The sequence below is a fragment of the Balaenoptera physalus genome (assembly GCF_965194825.1).
Source record: "Balaenoptera physalus genome assembly, chromosome: 3".
Lineage (NCBI taxonomy): Eukaryota > Metazoa > Chordata > Mammalia > Artiodactyla > Balaenopteridae > Balaenoptera > Balaenoptera physalus.
Window position 1 is genome coordinate 131,550,933 of NC_138890.1, and position 20,790 is coordinate 131,571,722.

General features: G+C 38.1%; 1 protein-coding gene across 18 annotated transcripts in view; it reads left to right on the forward strand.

Annotated features, from left to right (window-relative positions):
* Nucleotides 1-18,867, forward strand: part of PDE4D (phosphodiesterase 4D) — a 1,115,543-nt gene extending 1,096,676 nt beyond the window's left edge. For all 18 annotated transcript variants that reach the window (XM_082457172.1, XM_082457178.1, XM_082457161.1 and 15 more), the window contains 9 exons: nucleotides 2,142-2,235; nucleotides 3,607-3,779; nucleotides 4,336-4,434; nucleotides 5,283-5,447; nucleotides 6,470-6,569; nucleotides 11,101-11,255; nucleotides 12,453-12,575; nucleotides 13,078-13,260; nucleotides 13,979-18,867. In XM_082457172.1, the coding sequence (XP_082313298.1) occupies nucleotides 2,142-2,235; nucleotides 3,607-3,779; nucleotides 4,336-4,434; nucleotides 5,283-5,447; nucleotides 6,470-6,569; nucleotides 11,101-11,255; nucleotides 12,453-12,575; nucleotides 13,078-13,260; nucleotides 13,979-14,398 (1,512 nt within the window). In that variant the 3' untranslated portion in view covers nucleotides 14,399-18,867. The remainder of the gene's footprint in view (nucleotides 1-2,141; nucleotides 2,236-3,606; nucleotides 3,780-4,335; nucleotides 4,435-5,282; nucleotides 5,448-6,469; nucleotides 6,570-11,100; nucleotides 11,256-12,452; nucleotides 12,576-13,077; nucleotides 13,261-13,978) is intronic.
* Nucleotides 18,868-20,790: the final 1,923 nt, after the last annotated feature.

Here is a 20,790-nt window from a genome sequence, read left to right on the forward strand (position 1 = left end):
GCTCAGTAGTTGTGGCTCACGGGCCTAGTTGCTCCGCGGCATGTGGGATCTTCCCAGACCAGGGCTCGAACCCGTGTCCCCTGCATTGGCAGGCAGATTCTCAACCACTGCGCCACCAGGGAAGCCCCTGTTGAAATTTTTTATTGATCTCTCTCAGTACTTTACAGGGATAAATTCTTGTACCTAATCTAGGTGGTCAATTAGATTAACTCTGGAAGCTATTTGCCAAATTATCTTGAATTAGAACACCTTGGTATGAATTATGCAGAGAATCAAGATTTTTTTAAAATTCTAATAAACTAATTAAATACTGAGTTAGAATTACATTTCAGACATTACTAAATAATGAACTCACTACTCTCTTTTTCCAGACTTAAATGAGGATTTATGGTGAAATTCAAAATTTTAAAGGCTACTAAATATTAGAGTAAAATGTGACTTTTTTGGATCAAGTATCTAATAGTTGCTGTATGTTAATGTATGTTAAGAGAAATATTAAGGTATATTAAAAGGTCTATTTGGGTTATTTTGGAAGTCAAAGGAAGATACATTAAGAAGCAGTTGAAGTAGTTGAGAAAACCATAATTCAAAAAGAGTCATGTACCACAATGTTCATTGCAGCTCTATTTACAATAGCCAGGACATGGAAGCAACCTAAGTGTCCATGGACAGATGAATTGATGATGAAGATGTGGCACATATATACAATGGAATATTACTCAGCCATAAAAAGAAATGAAGTTGAGTTATTTGTAGTGAGGTGGATGGACCTAGAGTCTGTCATACAGAATGAAGTAAGTCAGAAAGAGAAAAACAAATACCGTATGCTAACACACATATATATGGAATCTAAAAAAAAAAAAAAAAAAAATGATTCTGAAGAACCTAGGAGCAGGACAGGAATAAAGACACAGACGTACAGATGTAGAGAATGGACTTGAGGACACGGGGAGGGGGAAGGGTAAGCTGAGACAAAGCGAGAGAGTGGCATGGACATATATACACTACCAAATGTAAAATAGATAGCTAGTGGGAAGCAGCCACATAGCACAGGGAGATCAGCTCGGTGCTTTGTGACCACCTAGAGGGGTGGGATAGGGAGGGTGGGAGGGAGACGCAAGAGAGAGGGGATATGGGGATATATGTATATGTATAGCTGATTCACTTTGTTATAAAGCAGAAGCTAACACACCGTTGTAAAGCAATTATACTCCAATAAAGATGTTAAAGAAAAAAAAAAAAGAAGCAGTTGATGGATGGAAAAGCATAACATCATTGAGAATTCTGGATTTTGATAATGCCATGTAGTGGTGGTAGATAAATTCCAGGTGGTAGATAAATTTCTTTGGATAAAATAGGCACTGGAGCACCAGTAAAATAAATTGTGAAGCAGTGAAGTTTCAATTGAACAGGTCAATTTTCAACTGTTTTTATGGGACTTAGGAAGATAGATTGGTAAATTCTGTGAATGTTTGAGAACCAATAAATCCCTACTTAGAAAAAACTTTACAAAGGAAATATCATATAGTATCTATTCAAATATTTTCTCCATAGTTCTGGGAGAGTACTCAAATAAATCTATTCAGTTTTGCTTTGGGGGAAAAGACTACATTTTAACCTCTGACCAGTATACTTATTCATTTCTGCTAATGACAAATTAATTGATAAAAACATACCATGTTTTATTGTGTGACAACCCTTTTGTATGTTTATAAATTAGTTTTTTTCTCTTCTGTAAATACTAATAATGCATGTTATATTTTTATGCCTTTTTTCCCCTTAATTAATGTCGTCCTTGAGCGTCTCAATCTGTGCTGTCCAATATGGTAGCCCCTAGCTACATGTGACTATTGAAGTTTAAATTAATTAAAATGAAATAAAATCCAGAGTTCAACTCCTCATTTGCACTAGCCACATTTCAAGTGCTTGATAGCCACATATGGCTAGTGGCTCCTGTAATGGATAGCGGAGATTATAGAATTTTTTCATCATTGTAGGAAGTTCTATTGGATGGGACTGATCTAAAGAGTCAGGACAGGTTAAAAATTCTTTGGCATATTTTCTGTATCTTAACATATGCTTATGTTATTTCACTTCAATTTTCCTCTTCTGTTATTTCATTTTATCTTTCTGTTTTTCAGTTTAAAAGGATGCTTAATCGAGAACTCACCCATCTCTCTGAAATGAGTCGGTCTGGAAATCAAGTGTCAGAGTATATATCAAACACATTCTTAGGTGAGAATAACAATTTAAATGCGATTTTTAAAAGTTTTTTGCATTGTTTGTTTTTGGAAGCAGACTGGGGTGCAAACTTGTTTTGGAAACAAGAGTTAGGAATTCCATTTGTTTTCAGTCATCATATTAATAATTTGAGCCTCTAAGCTTTAGAACCTAAGGTGACAAAGTATATTTTTTATCTTTTCGTTTTATTCAGGATTTCAGGGATTCTCTGAATTAAAGTTGTATATTGCCCGTTTTTCCAAAGCACTCAACTGTAAAATGTATTTTATAGAGAGATCTATTCATGCATTCAACAAATTCTTGTTAAATGCCAGTCATTGCTGGGCACTAGGTATTAAATGATCAATTAGAAATGGTCCCTAAACTCAATGAGTTGATAGTCTCATGGGCACCATGCCTGGTAGACTGGAGAGACAGATAAATATAACACAATAGCTAAAAAAAAGCTTGCTGATAATAGCTGACAGTATGGTGTACTGGGGCACCACTACCCCACCCTCCATCCACAGAAAGAAAATGCAGTAAGGGAAAACCAATCACTTGAACACATCCTTGATCTGAATTTACTTTCAAAACAAAACTGTCATAATAGCTAATTAGCACATTCACTAAACAGACATTTATTGAGCATACACTCTGTGCAAGGACAAGCTAAAGGAGCTCACTGCCTTGAAATAGTGAATGAGTGTACTGAAGACATCTGATGTCTTATTTGAAAACAACAATTAGCTTTTGTGAATCTGATATTTAGTTATCAGATAATATTGGAGGTACTCTGTGCTCCCCATAAAACCTTATTGCATTATTCCCCCATCTCACTGTCGTATAGAAAATGTAAGCTAGCAGTAGCAATCTAAGTCCTTCACATACGCTGTGTATGCTCCCACGGACTGACCCATTTCGGTACGCTGTTAGGTTCACACAGTGCTGTTTTTATATTTGTGCACGAAGTTTCTGCCATTTCAAAGTAGGTATTGAAACTGGAGTTCTTAATTGACAAGAGCAGTGTTCTCACCACTAAGTGAATTTTAAGTAGGAATGAAATCGATGAGCAGCGGAAATAACCAGTGTCTTTTGCCTTTTCCAAGTCTGCTATCATAAGTTTCTCAAAAGACGTAATCCCTGAATACATTTGATGTTAATTATTTTGCAGTGGAATTTATTTGCTTAATTTTGTGTTTGAGAGTATCAAATTAAGTCCACATCAAATTATAAATACTCAACTTCTTTAAAAGGAGTTTTACTTGGAGATATTTCCTAGAATATATACTGATCAACTAAAATCCACCATTATGCATGTTATAATAAAAAAAACCCAGGTAGAATTAATAGTAAATGAAGAATTTTTTTTTTTTAATTTTTAAGATAAGCAACATGAAGTGGAAATTCCTTCTCCGACTCAGAAGGAAAAGGAGAAAAAGAAAAGGCCAATGTCTCAGATCAGTGGGGTCAAGAAATTGATGCACAGCTCCAGTTTGACTAATTCAAGCATCCCAAGGTTTGGGGTCAAAACTGAACAAGAAGACATCCTTGCCAAGGTAAGACGATTTCAAGTATCCTGATCAGAAATATGCAGTGAAGTTTGATACCTTCTCTTTTAAATAAATGGAAAAGTTTATTAATTCGTGGGAGGTTTTTTTGGAAGATGGGAAAGCCCTTTATAAAGCTCTTTCTAAATCACTTGGGTTTTATTAATATGTGGATTTAGACAGGCAGTTTGGTGTTCTTTATTTTTGCATCTATATTTGATTCTTTGATCTTAAACAATTGAAAAGTCTTTTAGGAGAATAATTAAGGTTTTTGAGAGTAGGTTTTAACTATTGGACAAATACTTTGAGATCGATATTTCAAGTATGTAAATATGTTGTATTGTCAGAGACATAAGGTTAAGCAACGCCATTCAGTTTCTAGTATGTTTAAGCGGATTTGCCTAAAGTTTGCCATGTACTTACATGGTGCATCATTACATTTAAAATGAATTGTTTTTTAATTTAGTGATCTTTTCATTGAAGTCAGTAATTTTTAAATGATTGTGTTCATTGTTTCATGTTCTACTTCTGCAATCAGATTTGTTCTATCTTTCGTTAACCCCAGGAACTAGAAGATGTGAACAAATGGGGTCTTCACGTTTTCAGAATAGCAGAGTTGTCTGGGAACCGGCCTTTGACTGTTATCATGCACACCATTTTTCAGGTAACGCAGTTAAGTTCTATCACCTCTCTTTTATTTGGTGACATAACGTCCATCTGTGAATTGTGCATGCATTTTATCTTCTTCACTACTTACCCTCTTTTACTTATTTTGATACTTTTTTCAAAATAAGGATACAGAAAGGTTGGCATATGGGTAAAACACAAATCAATTGTGTTATTTGTTCCATTGAAGAAAAAGATGTGAGGGGGACAAATTAAAGCAATTCATTAAAGTAATAGTTTAAAAATCATCCACGTGATCCTGACTTGCATAGAGAATGGAGTGCTAACTTTACAAATTGAATCAGCCCTTTGCTGACTAATCTTAGTATGTAATTTCTTCAGTCACTGTCTTGTGGACTGCTCTCTTCTTCACATCGGTTTCTCATTCTTGTCAAGTTTTTGCCCCAGTTCAGTGTTAGGATTTATATGAGAAGTTGCAGCTATAGATACCCTGGGGCTTGGAAGGGCAGCTCCAACCCTCGAGGGGATATTGTGTCTCACTTGTTTTGATCCAGTGGCCTTGTCAATGGTGTTGGGCTGCAGCTGCCTTCAAGATCCCGGGACACAGATACTTTGATAGTTGGCAGCTCATTCCTGACACCGTATAACTTGAGAAAAGCATTGCTGGGCTCCAGAAGGACATCTTGACTCTGGTTTTGTCCCTGAAGTCCCTGGATCGTCCCAAGGGTTTTCATTGTCCTCACTAGACATTGAGCGAGTGCTACTCCCATATCTGGGTTATCCATAGGTGACACCGGGGGTGATTTTTCGTTGTTGTTGTTAACATACTGTATGGAAAATCTTTTCTATAAGGACAAAATGTTAAGAGAATTTCTTCTCCTGCAGGAACGGGATTTATTAAAAACATTTAAAATTCCAGTGGACACTTTAATTACATACCTAATGACCCTGGAAGATCATTACCACGCTGATGTGGCCTACCACAATAATATTCACGCTGCAGACGTCGTCCAGTCAACACACGTGCTGTTATCTACACCTGCTTTGGAGGTAAACCTGGTTTCTAAACCTTTGAAAACACTAACTTGCCCCTCATAATGGTTTCTTCAACTTTTATACTGAAGGGTGCACAGGGCAAACAATAATCGACTTCACTAGAAATATTATTGAGTTATGGGGGCGAAATGTCATTGTGGTAACTAAACAGTTGAGTCTTTGATGAATTTTGTCTGTGATAATTGATCAGAGATTTAGGGATTCATGTGTTTTATGATACTGCTTCTTTGAAATGATCTAGTGGAGAAAGCAAATCTGCCTTACTCAGTTTCAGTTAGTGTGGGGTTTTTTGGGAATTTAGCCTGAGGACTTTTTCATTTATAGTTCAAAGGTGATTATTTTATAAAATATCAATACTAGCAATGCATTGGTATTTTTCATAGAACTTATTAGAAGAAAACACATCTTTGATGTTACCAGATCCTATGAAGTTGTTCCATTAAGTGTTTAGTAAAGCAATTTGATTTCCATCATTGTTTGGGAGAGTGATTCTCTTTTGCTAATATATTTTATAGTTCAGATTGTTTCATTATAAAACTGTGTTAATACGTCATCGTTTGAGTGAGGAGTTCTCAACTGGGGGTGATTTCCCCTTTTACTCCTACTCCTCCCTTCCCCCAGGGACATTTGGCAATATTTGTAGACATTTTTAGCTGTCACAACTCGGGGGTACATGCTACTGGCATCTCATGGGTAGAGGCCAGGGATCCTACTAAAAATCCTGTAATTCACAGGATGTTCTCCCATAACGAACAATTATCCGGCCCCGAATGTCAGTTTTGCTGAGATTGAGAGTTCCTGTTTTGAATGGAAGAAAAGAAAATAATTGCTCATGCTATTAATTTTATGCACATTTTCAGAATATCCTTAAACATCTTAAATACTTTTAAAATAAGCTATTATTTTCTATAAAAAATTTGTAGATGCTCCTTTTTTAATATTTTAAAAAATATAACCAATGGAAAAGGTTTGATCATGAGTTATAATAACATCAGATATTGTCTGGATTTTTTCAGGCTGTGTTTACAGATTTAGAGATTCTTGCAGCAATTTTTGCCAGTGCAATACATGATGTAGATCATCCTGGTGTGTCCAATCAGTTTCTGATCAATACAAGTAAGTAAAGCATACTTATTTTTGCAGAAAAAATGTTCCATTGTACATTTTAGAATGACTGAGAGTCTTTATAAACTTGGGGTGTTTCCAGAGCCATAATGTTCTCTTGAGATGTGCACATAGGCGTTTCAGTGATAGCATATGTTAATGTAGTGTAGCTCTAAAAATTATTTTCATATCCCATGAGGCATATGATGTTTGAAAAACATGCATTCCAGTACTTCTCTAGAAATAATATATTACCACATTAGTAGACAAGGGCAATCAAAAGTGAAAGTTTGCCGAAAGATGTAGACAGTTAGATTGCCCCTAAAGTTTCAAATAAAAGAAGTTATCAGAATAAATGTTAAATCCGTCATTTTCTGTAGGTTGTCATTTAATCCTCTCCAGAGCCTGTAACTCCTCTTTCCCCCTCCACCACCATGCCCTGCCCTGTTCTTTCCTTTTTATTTTTTTAATAGAAATTTCTCCTTTATTTTATTTTATTTTTTTAAATTTCTCGGTGCAGCATGCGGGATCTTAGTTCCCTGACCAGGGATTGAACCCCTGCCCCCTACCAGTGGAAGCATGGCGTCTTAACCACTGGACCACCAGGGAAGTCCCTGTTCTTTCCTTTTTAAATCTCCTGCTGAGGGCAGTAGGAACGTCTCTTTTGACTGACTATCTCTTTTTATTTAATATTTTTTAACCAGTAATTTTTTCTCACTGGTGACATTTCATAAAATAAGTCATCACTGAATTTGGAAATATAAAGAATAGTAGACTGTTCAGCGTGCGACACCTCTGACCCAGCTGCACAGAAAACCTCTGTAGGGAATGTTAGTGGTGCTTGAGCTAGGCTTTTGCAAAGAGGTTAAGCTTTACAGAAATTCTGTTCTTTCTGTACTTGAAGTTAACTGGTAAATAATTTACGTGTACCATTCATTATTAAATTCCCTCACACCATGGTAGATTAACGTTATAAGGTCAGTTTTATATGTGAAAAAATAAAGTTCAAAGTTGTTAATTTTTTTTCATATCTGTTAAAAGTTTGCCTTTCCTTTTTGCCGAGAGTTGTGGATAATAGTCTCCTCGTGCCCCATAGCAATCTAGCTCTAGTAGCGTCTGTGCCTTCACCATTCGTTCATAACACTCTGCTGCAGCCAGATTTAAAGAGAGAATTTAAGTAATAGCCTTGTTTTGAGAGATTTAACTCAGATCTTTTGGATTATTTACCTATTTGTATATTTTTAATAGCCTCTGGACTGCCCTGTAACAAAATGCACTTTAGTAACTCACTCAGGTATAGGAGGATTGAAAGTCATGGATTTCCAAAACTGTGTGGATAGTCAGTACATTTTAGAAGTCTGGTTTATGGACTTATTGATCTAGGATTAGACAGGATAACATTTCATGTTTCAGCCACTTTATGAGAACCTATAATGCGGTGCTTTCAGGAGTCACCAAAACATACTATATATTGACACATAAATATTAATATACATTAGAGGCAGCTACATGAGTTTACATTGTATCATTGGTTAGGGTCGACTGTGTCTTTTCTGTAAAGAACAGGAAGGTCATATAGTAAAAGGTACACTGGCAATTTTTTATTATCCTGGCTTGATTTATTTTTTTGATTCTTAGGTATGTCTTGATATGTTCTTAATTTTATAGAGTTTTAACAAATACATATAAATTTTGTTTTAATTTTTGCCATTAAGAAAGGTATGCATTTTTTCTTTATATTAGTAATACCAAAATCAGACCTATGTGTTTTCTTTGCATCCTATTATATATAATATTGTATGTTCCCATATCATAACATTAGAATTAAGAATAGAGAACAAATTAAAACAACTGATAATAAAGTCACTGTCTTCCAAGTACTCTGATAAATTTTTCAAGAAAAATGAGGACCAACTCTATTATTCTTTCTTGTGGACCCTCTAAGGGCAAATGGGCTTAGGCTGGCATCAGAGTACCCGTGGAGTCTGCAGTTTAAGCTAGCAAGGCCTCAGTCCACAGATGAATCAGATGCCCTTTAAAGTTTGAGAGCCACTGAGAATAGATAATGGAGACATGTAGGGGGTAATTATGCATACAGGACAGTGGCCAAGGGTGTCTGTTTAAGGTCATTCTGCTGATGACCTGCCTGAGGTGGAAGGATAACTGACCATGTTTCTGGAAGTATTTTGTTCTTCAGTGACGTTGTGCAGATCTCCTTTCCGTGGGGGCTCAGCAACACAGGGTAGCCAGCAGCTTTGGATTGCTGATGTTTTCTTGACGGTGGGGTGTGATGAGGCTGTGTTGCACCTGAAAGAATGAATGAGCACTGTCACCTGGTAGACGAAAGTTATCCCAGGGTTGATCAGAGCCCCGGGGCATTGTGAGAATTACTGCCTTAGTTAGCTGTTAACTAGGGATCAAGCCAGCAATCATTTTATTTCAGGACTCAGAAGAGGCTTAGTAGCCAGTAACACAAGTAAGTTTTAGCTTCACAGCATACTCTAAGGGAGTCGCTCTAATAACCTGCAAACTTGTAATAAATAGCTTTATGAAATACTCTTATCAGAATTACGTGATTATTTTTAGCTTACAGTAAACCCTTTTTGATAGGCGTTAAATTTGTGCTTTCCCCTTCTTTGGGGGATTGTTTGAGCATCAGTGGCTCAGGCTAGCACACTCTCGGCTCTTAGCCTGCAGCTGGCGCTTCCACCCTGTCCAAAGCCAAAGGCTGAATCTGTGTTTCTCGTAATAAAGACTTGGAATCGTCAGATCAGACTTCCTGTAGATGGGAGGTCACCCGTCCTATTTTAAGGGAGGCTGCATGGCTCGCTGTGGTGGAGGGGCACCGGGGCTCACCTGGCTGATTCCCAGGCCAGAGACACCTCTGCTTCTTAGTTGTGGTGACAGTTTTCATTAATCATTCTGCTGTTATTAGTTTTAGGCACCAAATGATTTGCTGTTAATGACACGTACACTCCTTGTAAACCTGCTGCAGGTTTTGAGTCAGTTAAGCTTTTATACATGATGTAGGGGAATGGGGGACTCTGAATAGGATGTAAAGAAGTGGAAATTCCAGGTGAGAAGCTGCATAAGTCTTTTTCAAGGACAGTACTACGTAAATAAATCCATAAAATGTAAATAGCATCATGAAATATTGAATAGAACACGTTAGGGGATATTTATCTTAAAAAAAGCATTTCACATAACAGCATTATTTTCTGAAACAGTGAAGCCGCCTCAGAACATATATAGCAGTAAATTTTACTTGGAAAACGAATACTTTCTGTTTATAGCAAAGATGCCTGGGTTTGGGGGGAAAAGATCTCCTCACACATTTGAACACATTAGTCATGTTCAAAGCATATGACTTTTGAGGTTCAAGAGCAGAGACATTTCACTGTATGAGGTGGAGCTGGACCTAGCAACAGTACACACACTTTATTTCACTGATCTCATTTTAAAATAAGCTTTCCACAGCTATATTTGTAGCTTATAAATAGAATGTTATTTTTCTGTATAAACCTAAAATCATAGGATTTCAGTCAAAATATTCTTGAACCCCTCTCCTCCTCCCTAGCTTCTTTAAAATAGTCATTGAATAGTATTGGATATTTCTTTATTAGAAAAGAATATATATTTTCCACACATGAGTCAGAAGAAAGATCAAATACGTATGCTTTTAGTCTTTACAGTGACTTAAGTGGCAACAGAATGAAGCACCAGTCAATTCTTTTTTAATGACTACCTTATAGGTCTGAGTTTGCTATTTATAGGAACTAGGAAAGAGGCAGGATTTGTCACTGCCTAAAATAGGTCCAGGACAATTGTGGGGGAATGGCAGAATCTTCACTCTGGAGAAATGTAGGCAGCTAAACACCCGTCTCTGTGTGAAGCCCTGAGCATGCAGCTGGGACGGGCAATATACATGTGTATAGTGACTGCCAAGATACTTGGAAAAGGAAATGGAAAAATGAATAAAGCTTTGCCTTTCAAAGCTATACTATGAACAAAATAAGCACAAGCATGAACAGATCTGATATTGTTCATGTGTTCCAAGCTGTTCTTGTACCTTCTCAGAGTACAAATAATCCTAAGTCACATGATCTTTACATCATATACAATGTTGGGTAGGTGGTCCACAGTTGTCAGGGATACAACATTTTATGCTCTGGACATGTTGTAAATGTTAGGGATAATGTCTTCTTCTGCTGAGCTTATGGAGCTGCCTCTGGCAGATCCGGAGAGGAGGTCCAAGGTAATCTGGCCTAACTCTTCTTTCCCTTTATAGCAGAGGAAGCTGAAACCACAGAGTGAACTGACTTGCCGTGTGCCAAGAGCATTAGAGTACACTCCCAAGATTCCAGGGATCTTTCTGTGGCTGCATTAACTAGCAGACTTTCTTCTAGGTGTTGTCATGTAATGGGAATGGGAGCAGAGACGTTTAGGGGAAATTGCTTCCTAAACCCAAAATACCTCAGAATATGAAGAATAAGATAACCTTTGCATAAATGGCTTTGCTAACCTTCTGTCTCTTTCTTTCAAGACTCTGAACTTGCCTTGATGTACAATGATTCTTCTGTCCTGGAGAACCATCATTTGGCCGTGGGCTTTAAGTTGCTTCAGGAAGAAAACTGCGACATTTTCCAGAATTTGACCAAAAAGCAAAGACAATCATTAAGGAAGATGGTCATTGATATTGTAAGTAACTGATAAAAGCAAGAAGAGAACTGTGAGGCATGGTGTTTAAAAAAAAAAAAGAATGAGATGACTATCAGGTGAAAGTATCATGTATATTTCAAGATAATGCTGCCTTTTTTGTCCCAGAGGCTGGTCCTGCTGCAGGCAATGATGCTCTACTGCTAACAGTCTGGAGCTAAGAATAATGACAGCTTACCCTCATTCTAGGTTTATTTTCTGAACTCCTCTGCTCTGGTGGCAGACAGAGCTGACTAACAAAAGCACAGGGAGCTGGCTAAAACATGGATTTTTTCCATTCAAAAACTGGAAAAAAAATCTCTGTCAGCGGAAGTGCCATGTAGAAACATCCATGACATTAGTCTTTTCTCTGTACATGTTTTCCACAGTGATTATGAGACACAGGAATATCTCTGGTTGTCAAAAACTTAATCTGTTAAGCGTTGTACATACAGAGAAAGGCAGGGATTATCTGGTTTGGATAAGCGGAAAATTGACCAGAATATTGTTTCTGAAGTACTCTGTGAGCAACCTCGACTCACTCCATCATAGTCCAGTAACCACATTCTAGCACAAGGAATAGAAAAACTTCAGAACGTGCGATGATGTCTTATCTATGGAAATATCCCTTTCTATCACCATGAAAGTGGCTGCCAGTGCCTGCTGGCAATGTATATTGCACACATTTATCTGGGCTTCCAGGGCAAGTGATAGCAAAGGGGAGAAGATTCTGCCCCAAGAAGCAGTAAAGGATTCCCGCACACAGCTATTAGACAACAGAGTGGTTCTCCATTTCTTCTCACGTTCTCCATGATATTTTTATGTGCAAATTCTGACTTTTTCCCCCTGGACGTTTTTTACTTATTAAAATACTCTTTGTCGGGACTTCCCTGGCGGTCCAGTGGTTAAGACTTCGCACTTCCACTACAGGACACACGGGTTCGATCCCTGGTCAGGGAACTAAGATCCCACATGCCAAGAGGTGTGGCTAAAAAAAAGAAAAGAAAAATATCTCTCCTGTGTAGCACGGAGAACTCTACTCCCAATGCTCCATAATGACCTGTATGGGAAAAGAATCTAAAAAAAAAAGAGTGGATATATGTATAACTGATTTACTTTGCTGTACGTGTGCAAGTAACACAACATTGTAAATCAACTATACTGCAATAAAAATTTTTTTAAAATACTCTGTCTTTTAAGGTACTTGCAACAGACATGTCAAAGCACATGAATCTACTGGCTGATTTGAAAACTATGGTTGAAACTAAGAAAGTGACAAGTTCTGGAGTTCTTCTTCTTGATAATTATTCTGATAGGATTCAGGTAAAGCATTCGAATTTGCTATGTCTGCGTGTGTGTGTGTGTGTGTGTGTGTGTGTGTGTGTACACGTGTCTGTGTGTCTAGCTTAGATAAGATTTATGTCTCCTTTTTTCCAACTTATAATTACAGTAGCTGTAAGCAGGATTTTTATCCAAATTCTTAATCTTGAGAATTAACCAGATAAAATCCTGTTGGCCTTTTCAAGTGGAAATGTGTTAAAAAAAAAAAAAAAAAGTAACATCCTACAAAACCAACCACTTAAGCAGCTCTGAATTTAATCAGCCATGCACATGAACAGTTTCTCTTATGATACTTAGATGCAGTAGAAGTGGCATAATTTGGGACTGTTAATACAGGTGTGAACTTCACACAGACACACCATGGTCGAGCTGTCTGGAACGACTCTTAACACTACATGTATTTTTAAGTGTCACAGTCATCTGATGTGAATTTCTAGTAAAAAAGGAGCAGGTGCTAAATAGAGAAGGCATTGATCTGTTTTAGGTCCTTCAGAACATGGTGCATTGTGCCGACCTGAGCAACCCAACCAAGCCTCTCCAGCTATACCGCCAGTGGACGGACCGCATCATGGAGGAGTTCTTCCGCCAAGGGGACCGAGAGAGGGAGCGGGGCATGGAGATAAGCCCCATGTGTGACAAGCACAATGCCTCTGTGGAAAAATCACAGGTGATGCCTTAAGCATAAAGCTTTCAGAGAGAACACAACTACACGGAACGTTTGGTTACGCCGTATGCATGTCACACAGTATTTTATTGGGTTTTCTTAATTACTTTCTTTTGTCAAGCACAATGTCCACCTTAGTGTTTGCAAGCCAAAAAATTCTTTGATTCTTAGAATTTATATTCATATAGTCATATATACGTTCATAGGACAGTATATTCATTCATCGTGACTCTATGCATATAGTATATTCATATGTGTAGAATTATTTCAGCTATCTCAATTTGTAAGCGAATAAAGTTATATGAATCCATATAGAGTACATGGCATTATTTCAGCTCTCTGGATTTACCTATGAATAGGCTATTCTAAAGTCCCAGCCTCAAGCCAAGTCCTGCCATGTAAACAACTGGAGGTTTTTTTACATCGCAAACAGACTCTTGGACTCAGAGTTCCAGAAGCTAGTTTTTACCAGCTAGTAACAACATTTTTTTTATTGGTCTGCTACCTAAAATAGTGACTGTTTTACCAAACTAAGGTTAGTAGTCTTCAGTTCAGCTTTATATTTGCAGAGCATATTCTATTTTATATATTTTTCTGTAAATTCTATATATCATATATAAAAATTTAATTCAACATATCAATTAGATACATTGGAGGGGGCTCGTTAACCTTTTCCATTGTTTCTTAGTCCCAATCGGATTTTTTTTTTTTTTTTAATCAGGTGGGCTTCATAGACTACATTGTTCATCCGCTCTGGGAGACGTGGGCAGACCTGGTCCATCCCGACGCCCAGGACATTTTGGACACTTTGGAGGACAATCGTGAGTGGTACCAGAGCACAATTCCTCAGAGCCCCTCCCCGGCGCCAGATGACCAGGAGGAGGGCCGGCAGGGTCAAACTGAGAAGTTCCAGTTTGAACTGACTTTAGAGGAGGACGGCGAGTCAGACACCGAAAAAGACAGTGGGAGTCAAGTGGAAGAAGACACGAGCTGCAGTGACTCCAAGACGCTCTGTACTCAAGACTCGGAGTCCACCGAAATCCCCCTGGATGAGCAGGCGGAAGAGGAAGCCGTGGGGGAGGAGGAGGAGGAGAGCCAGCCCGAGGCCTGTGCCATCGGAGACCACTCGCCCGACACATAACAGGGCAGAGACTTCCATGCCTTTTGTTTGCGTTTTTTGCTTTTTTTAAGTAGAAACATTGTTTCCAAAGTGCATGTCACATGCCACAACTACGGTCACACCTCACTGTCATCTGCCAGGACGTTTGCGGAACAAAACTGACCTTGACGACTCAGTCTAGCGCTCAGGAATATCGTCACCAGTTTTTTCACCTCCATGTCATCAGAACGAGGGGGACATCTTCACGAACAGCAGTGTCACAAGATTGCAGCTCGGTCGAGCTGAAGAAGCAGAGAAAAATCAACTCCAAAGTGTTTTCTAGGGAGTGTGGCTCATCAGGCAGCCCAGAAGTTGAGATGATTTGGGGGTTCTTTTCCTTTTTATTTGTTTGCAATATTTTCAGCAGCAAGAAGGCATTACATGGACGGAGCGAAGCAACAAGTGGGTCAGGAACAGGACACATTGTGAAGCTGTTACCAGGAAGAAGATGAGCCACAGAAATTGCATAATTTTCTAATTTCAAGTCTTCCTGATACCTGACTGAATAGTGTGGTTCAGTGAGCTGCACTGACCTCTACATTTTGTATGATATGTAAAACAGATTTTTTGTAGAGCTTACTTTTATTATTAAATGTATTGAGGTATTATATTTAAAAAACTACGTTCAGAACTTCATCTGCCACTGGTTATTTTTTTTCTAAGGAGTAACTTGCAAGTTTTCAGTACAAATCTGTGCTACACTGGATAAACCTAATTTACAAATTTTACTTGCACCTTAGACGTCATAGCAATTAACTGATTTGTAGTGACCCATTGTTTTATATACCAATGACTTCCATATTTTAAAAACAAAAATTGACTTTATGTTGCAGGAAACCCTTTTTGTAGGTCTTCGTTTACTGGCTTTTCGTTTCACTCTTTTCAGACACGCAGAGTTGCTCCCCACGTACATTTCTCTTCACCGTGTGCAAAGTGAATACTTGTTCCACAATACTTCGATGTGCATTCTGTCTAATGTGTCTCAAGCCTCATGGACACTCAGTCATCAGTTGGTGTTGTCTGAAGCAAGTGAGAGATATATAAATACCCAGTAGCTAGAATGGTCAGTCTTTTTTAGATATTTTCCTACTTAGTGTCTTCTGAGAACATTTTGCTGTGGCGATAGACCCTCATTTCACAAGTGCATGTCTTTGTAATAACCCACACATTTCATGCTCATTTTTGTTTTCACAGTCATAGTAGGAACTTTACCCCCTTGTGCTGCTTCATTATCAGTGTGTGTTTGAACCTCTGTCCACATTCACTGCGTGGTGTCTTATCAGATATATCACCACCATGCTGACTGATGCAAAGAACAGGTAGTCAAGTTAGAGTTAGCTTTCTTTTCTGCCATGAGGTCATATATAATGACTAGCTTTTACTTTTGATTTACGAAGAAACGTTAATAGCTAGCTAGGTAATTTTTTAACAATATTAGCAGAATGTATTAATGAAGACCAGTACAATGAATGCTCTTTTGTTTCTCTGATTTCACTATGGGATTAAGAACTGTATGAGGAATATTCCTGAGAAGTGATTTTAAGTGTAGCAATGACTCTTTCTTAACGGACAACCATGTAACACGTAGCACTTGATTTATCAGTTATCTTTGATCCATAAGTATGTCTTGTGGAGAAGAACTTCTTTAAATACACTGACAGAAAGAAGTTGATGATGCCCCTGGCACCAGAGATTTGGCAATATAATGCCGTTTTAAAATACTGGGCTGGGTAAGAAGATTCTGCCTAAGTCAAACATTAGAGATCACTGTTGGCTAAATTTAGCATCAAGAAATGTATTACAATTTTAGAGATTGATTCCCAGTATTTACCTTCAATTGGCATCTTGGGGCATTTATTTAGTTTGAACTTCCTTCCCACTTCAGCTATTAATATAGTGTTTACCTTCTCCGTGAAGAGTTTGGAGCCCAAATAATCATTTTTTAGAGTGATATCCAAGAACCCAAGAAGAGGCTAAAGGAGTATCAGACCAAATGGAAAGTAAATAAAACACTAAATAAAATTGTAACCCTGAAAAACATTTATATTGGGGATGTCAAAAGAAGCCATCTGGGGACTAATCAGTAAGTCAGCAGCCAGGGAAATGACCCAAGCTGAAGATACTATTTTAATCCCCTGAGATCCACTGATGCTTAGAAATTTGGATAGAAAAATTATGTAGCTCCGATCTTTCACACAGAGCACAGGATAGGAATTGACCAATTAATTATCAGATTTCCACCCTCCTTCCCCTGTAAAAATCAGACTTTCAAAGAAAGTCTTATGTTTGGCAAGTGGTTTCACCAGAATATTTGGAAACTTGTTTCCATTTTTATTTGTCCCTGATGGAGGTTTAGAGGAAAAGGCAAAGAATCTAGTGTTTATTCCTTTCTCAAAATATTCTCATTCCTTCCCCTCCCTAATGCTTGGTATTTCCCCCACAGAGTGCCTAGAATCTTAATAATGAAAAAAAAAAAAATTAAAACAGCAATATGTCACAAACAAATCCAGACCTGAAAAGATTTATAACTGCACTAAAAAAGAGAGGCTTTTTCTTTTTCAATTTGTTGGTTTTTAATGGTCACATGTTGTAAAGATATCCACTGATGGACAATCAAATTGTAGAAGAGACATAATATCCAAAAGACAGGGACTAGTGCACTATACACTCTACTTCTCCTCTCCCTTCTCTTTCGCCAAAGTGTGCTTCAGAATTATACACTGCTTTAAAAAGAATATCCTTTTACAAGTGACTTTACGTTTCCTAAAATGCCATAAGAAAATGCAATATCTGGGTACTGTACGGGGAAGAAAATGTCCAAGTTTGCATAAAACCAGTACATTTCAGCTTGCAAGTTACTAAACACAATAATGCTGTTTTAATTTTCTTTTACGTCACTTAAAATTCACAAGAAAATAATGTAGATAGAACAAATTGCAGACAAGGAAAAAAAAACTTGAATGAAGTGGATTTTACAGAAAGCTTTATGATACTCTTTGAATGCATTATTTATTTTTTGTGCCATGCATTTTTTTCTCACCAAATGACCTTACCGGTAATACAGTCTTGTTTGTCTGTTTACAACCATGTATTTATTGTAATGTACATACTGTAATGTTAATTGTAAATTATCAGTTCTTATTAAAACATCATCCCGCAATGGGATGGTGTTGATATATTTGGAAACTCTTGGTGAGAGAATGAATGGTGTGTATACATACTCCTTGTACATTTTCTTTTCTTCTATAAAATAGTCTTGTCACCTTAGAGCTTGTTTATGGAAGATTCAAGAAAACTATAAAATACATAAAGGTATATAAAATTAAGAAAACATAGCTGCAGGTCTTTGGTCCCAGGGCTGTGCCTTAACTTTAATCAATATTTTCTTCTGTTTTGCTGCATTTGAAAGTTAGGTAATGGTGGGGCTAGGGCTGGGCATTTTACATCTGAGCTTTGAATCGGTTGGATTTCTGGCAACAGCTGGATTTTACAGAAACACGGACAACCTCTGGAGCATTCTGAGACCCTTTTGAGAGACAAGCCCTTAAGTACTTTTTGCCATGAAGTAGCATGGCATATATGATGGTGATTTTTCCCTATCAGATACTAACTGAGCTACTTTAGTTAGTTACATTTGATTTTTTATTTTCAAACACTACTGGGAAGATATATTCTTGTCCAGTGATTATAAAAAGTCTTTTTAGACTTTAAAAGTCTTCTAGAGCACGTGGGCAAATGAATTTGATTTGAAACTAGAGCCGTAGGTCACATGTGTCAGTAATTTATTCCTTGGCTTCCTGTCATGTTAAGGAAATATATAATATGAAAAAGGTCATTTTTTTAACCCTTCAACTAAGATGAACCAAATTTCCTCATGTATGTAAATCCATATATTTAAACACAAAGTTTTATATGATGCCAATTCACACGGCATAATGGATTCACCATTCTCTAGAATCTGTTTCAGCAAAACTTACATTGCTTTAGAATTTTTAAATTCAACCTTGCACAGCTCCTAAAAGCTATGAAAAATTCCCAGTGGCCCAGCCCTCAGGATGTGTGACTTAGTGAAAGGAAAGATTCTTCTTCTAGAAAAAATGAGCCTCCTTTTCTTTTCTTTCTTTCTTTCTTTTCTTTTCTTTTTTTTTTTTTGACACAAACTGTAGATTTTAGCAGCCCTGGCCCAAAGGAATTTGATTACTTTTGTTTTAAACAGTACAACGGGGACACTATAATTACAAAAAACATCCTTACTGATTTTAGTTGTTTTTAATTTGATTTCTTTGGATATGTTTTCAGAGTGGTAAATTGTGTGTGAGCATTACAAATGATGATTCTTTTAGTGGTTTCTTAGCCTCTCTTACAGCCCATGGGGATAGTACTGTACATCAATACCTTCATATGAAATTTTTATATGCAATGGAAATAAAAGCATGGGTTGATTCTGCCTATTTATGACTCGATCTTTTACGAATAAAAGGTTATTCATTTTAACTTGTAGTTCAGTCAGCACAGGTTTCCGAGGGCCATGAAGATTGTTAAGGTGGAATAGAGGAGGTTAGTGACGTCATACATTAATACTGATATTCACAGTCCAATGAAACCAAATTATGTAGATTAATCTTGCTACAGAAAAAAAATGCCAAAATTATGTAAATGGCCTATAACATTAAGCACAGTGTTTTGTAAGCAACCTTGGGAAGGGGACTTCTCTAATTGAGTATTCTGGCATACTGAAAGTTATTCAGATACTCAGCAGTTATTTGTTGGGTCCCTACTCTGCAGACTACAAGGTTGTAAGGATTCAGCAGTGAACAAGACAGAATTTCTGCTTTTGTGAGCTTACGGTCGAGAAGAGACAAAGGTATTAAAGCATCCCATACACAGCACTGTAAGTGTCCTCAGGACAGCAAAGAAGCTCGGGTGCTGTAATTGAGCAGGAACCTGACCTTGGTCTCTTCTGGAGGGCCGGAGAAGGCTTTCTTCAGGAAGCGATTTGGGGCTGAGCTCTGAAGGATGGTGAGAGGTAACTTGGCAAAAAGGAAGCGCTGACACAAAGAGGAGGAGAATCCAGACAGAGAAAGCATTTGCAAAAGTCCTGAGGTGCAAATGAGCTCCAGACCTCTGGAGAAATGGAGGGAAAACGCTCCTGCTCCATCGCTCTTTACTCCCTCACCCTGCTGTCTTTCCTTTATAACACTTATCACAAATTGACATATGCATCTGTTTATTGTCCATCTCTCCCACCAGAACATAGCTTCAGGAGAGTAGTCTTTGCTCACCGGTGTATCCCTCACACCTAAAACGATGCCTGGTACACAGTAGATGTTTAATATTCGTTGAATAGGGACTTCCCTGGTGGCGCAGTGGTTAAGAATCTGCTAGCCAATGCAGGGGACATGGGTTTGAGCCCCGGTCCGGGAAGATCCCACATGCCACGGAGCAACTAAGCCCATGCGCCACAACTACTGAGCCTGTGCTCTACAGCCTGTGAGCCACAACTACTGAAGCCTGCGCACCTAGAGCCCGTGCTCCGCAACAAGAAAAGCCACCGCAATGAGAAGCCCGTGCACTGCAACGAAGAGTAGCCCCCGCTCACTGCAACTAGAGAAAGCCTATGCGCAGCAACGAAGACCCAACACAGCCAAATAAATAAATAAATAAATAAAATATTTGTTGAATATAGCCACCAAACTGATATTGGATATAATTCAATCTGGTGATCCAGACATTAGGGTTGATACCATAAAAATATTCTGGTTGTTTTTTTATTTTTGAGCTTGTCAAGATCCTGGATAAAGAGAGTTTACCGTTTTCTACCCTGTTGCCAACTAAAGACTCTGCCTCTTCCTCACAATTTCTCCTTTTTTTCCCTGAATGGCAGAAAATCAGTTTTCATGATGAGGAGAGTAAAGAAATCAGCAAAAGTTTAATCCCTAACTCGTAACTAGAATAAAGTTAATTCAATAGAAAGACTGTGCTTAGCCTCTGCACCATTTCCTCCCCACACCGCAGAGAACGACAGAGACTAGAGCCTAAAGATGACCAAATCGTCCCATCCAGGAAGGCTTGAGTAAGCCCAAGTCCCCTTCCTCAGTTTACGTCCCCAAAGTGAGACTCTGGGACAAAGGAACAAGCTGCCTTCTTTTCCCTACTCGTCCCCCCATGCTGATTTAGGCCAATTTGGGTGTGCTGAGCCCACCTGAGTTTAGGTCTTTGACTGGAAACATCTCCTCAGGTACACAGCTTTGAACCCACAACAGTAAAACATTCCACAGACGAAAAGAAAACCGTCTTCCCTGTCGTCAGAGAGCACTACCCCCAGCAGGGATGCACTTACTTACAGAGCCTTGTTTTAGTGGAATTCCACCTGT